General features: G+C 35.4%; 1 protein-coding gene across 1 annotated transcript in view; it reads right to left on the bottom strand.

Annotated features, from left to right (window-relative positions):
- Positions 1-1152, bottom strand: part of ugcg (UDP-glucose ceramide glucosyltransferase) — a 33329-nt gene extending 32177 nt beyond the window's left edge. The window contains exon 1 of the mRNA XM_016447314.1: positions 845-1152. Coding sequence (XP_016302800.1) covers positions 845-942 — 98 coding nt within the window. The 5' untranslated portion in view covers positions 943-1152. The remainder of the gene's footprint in view (positions 1-844) is intronic.
- Positions 1153-2644: the final 1492 nt, after the last annotated feature.

Below are 2644 nucleotides of genomic sequence, written 5' to 3'. Positions count from 1 at the left end.
TATACACACATATATAAACACACACACACACACACACACACACACACACACATATATATATATATACACATACATACATACATACATATATATAACCTGATTACTGAAAGATGTTAAAAGATAGGATACTAGGTAATAAATTAGATATGATACTGGGTAATAAATTGGAGGTGATGGGTTATAAATCATGAACAACATTGGTTAACTTCATTGAAAACTGTAGGTTTGATCAATGGTAAACAAACGTGCTGGTGAACGACAGGCTTTGTAAACATGACTTACCCAAACAAAACCATTATAATATATAAACATATTCCATTTAATCCCTGAAAGCCGGTTGCTGGAGAAGCTAATTAAAGTAGTTTTGACTCCCACCACAGACAATTAATAAAAGCTCCCTGAGAAATGAACCCCCGAGTGATTTAAAAACCCATTAGACTTCGTAAAGTAACGAATAAAAATAACAAGAACAGTGCGCAGTAGCTATGCTAACTATCATCGCTAGCGATAAGAAACGAGATTAATGTAAGACTAGCCGGAGGCTAATGTGTGTATGATTGACATATTATTAATATGAATGTATCCCGCGCCAGCTGTGCTAGCAAAATGAACATTCTGGTAGATATAAATATGTTTTCACGCGGTAGCTGTTAAACCGCGACGAGCCGAAGAGGAAACCCCTGTTAGCCGGACCCCATCTGCACTGAACGCAGCGACGCGCCGCGCCGCGACACACTACAACGCTCCCGTTACAATCAACGAATCTGTCTACGCCGCAAGCTCGCGATCAGCGTCGCTAAAAAATAAAGGTCTCTCTCAAATCAATGATGCCGCATTCACTTACACGTAGATGATGGACACGAGGTGCATGAGCCAGAGCACGATGAACAAGAGAAAGCCGAAGATGGAGAAGCCTTGCAGGGCTAGATCGAGCAGGGCCATGGCTGTCCTGTGTCCGGATGCGCCGACACCTCAGTGTTCGGCCCTAATGCTGGAGGCTATCTCTCTCACACACACACACACACCCACACACACACACACACTCTCTCTCTCTCTCTCAGATGACTGCGCTGAGCAGGCGGGTCTGCGGGAATCGGCGCATAGCAGAAGTGATGACGCGTCGTGGGTGGAGGTGGGTGGGGTCTGCCGGATTGCGCCAAATGAACAGTTACAGCATTTAAATTATTTTATTTTATTTTATTTTAAGGCAAGACAGGACATACCAAAAAGAAAAGTCTAGATGTATATGGATTATCATAACGTGTCGTTTGCTGCTAAGAAAACATCCAAAATACACTTTACAGTTACAGTTTTATTTATTACACTTTATCTATTTGCTTCTGCAGATTGTAATTACATGTTTTTAAAGGCCAAAAAAAATGTTTCCTTCACTGAGCGAGAAATCTACTTCAGTCGCACTTACACCAAACTTTACATTTTTTTAGGCTATCGATATTCTGAAGGGATTTACAGAGAGGTTTGTTCATATGTCATTTCACCTGATTTTAGACAACATTTTCTACATATATTTTTTTTACTGGCTATTGACTGGTCTTATTTTAGTATCACTGAGTTTTTATTGATATTTCAAATAAATTTTTATTTTTAATTTCATTTTCATGTTGGTTAATGTTTTAGTCATTTTGTTGTTTTCTCATTTTTTTGACTATATATGTATATATATATATGTGTGTGTGTGTGTGTGAAAATGAAACAAGAATTGTGAACCTGGCTTTGTCCAATGTTCAGATTTCTGTTCTGGACATTAAAGCAAAATATTGTATAACTAATTAGATCATGCCTTATTTGCATATTTAAACATACATTTTCAGAAAACGTGTAATATAAAAAAATGGTTGCAATTCTTAATGTAATCAACTGGGGAATGTATAGAGATATATGAAGTTTTGCTATGTTTTATTATTTCATTTTTATTTATTTATTTTAAATGAGAGATGTTTTGTCAGCTTTTTGTTATTGGTCAGTAATCAATGAGTCACTTTTAGACTCAATGAATCTGTTCTATTTCTATTTTTATTTCTATTTCTATTTGTATTATTTTATTACCTGTGCTTTGTCAGTCATTCTGTTGCATTGTGGAAGCTTCTGTCACGAAAACAAATTCCTCGTATGTGTAAACATACCTGACAATAAAGCTCATTCTGATTCTGATTTTAAAATCAATGCAAACAACTTTGAATTGTTACATTTTTGAATTAAAAGTTTTTTTTTATAATAAGATTATTAACGGCACTGAGGCACTTTTATGCAATACAGCAGAAATTAAATGTGCTGATGGTGATTTAAAAAAAATAATAATAATAACGCACATTAAATTGCCTATTCTGTCAGCTTAAATGTGTCAGAGAAGCCGCACTGTAAAAAATTACCGTGAATTTAAAGGTAAAAGACCGTTAAACGGTAAAAGTAAAAATGCTACAGTAAAAACCTGTTAAATGGTTAACGGTAAATTCCCCTACTATATACGGTGAAAAACTGTATTGGACATTACATGTATTGGACATTAATTTTACGGTAGTATACCGTTTTTGGAAGTGAAAAATACCGTATAATTTACAGTAAATAACCGTAAATTGACATTCCCAGAATTCCCTGCGTTACATTTCAAATTTGATGTTTTTTT

The sequence above is a fragment of the Sinocyclocheilus anshuiensis genome, unplaced genomic scaffold, assembly GCF_001515605.1.
Source record: "Sinocyclocheilus anshuiensis isolate Anshui unplaced genomic scaffold, SAMN03320099.WGS_v1.1 scaffold567, whole genome shotgun sequence".
Taxonomy (NCBI): Eukaryota; Metazoa; Chordata; class Actinopteri; order Cypriniformes; family Cyprinidae; genus Sinocyclocheilus; species Sinocyclocheilus anshuiensis.
This window is presented reverse-complemented; position numbering and strand designations above follow the sequence as displayed.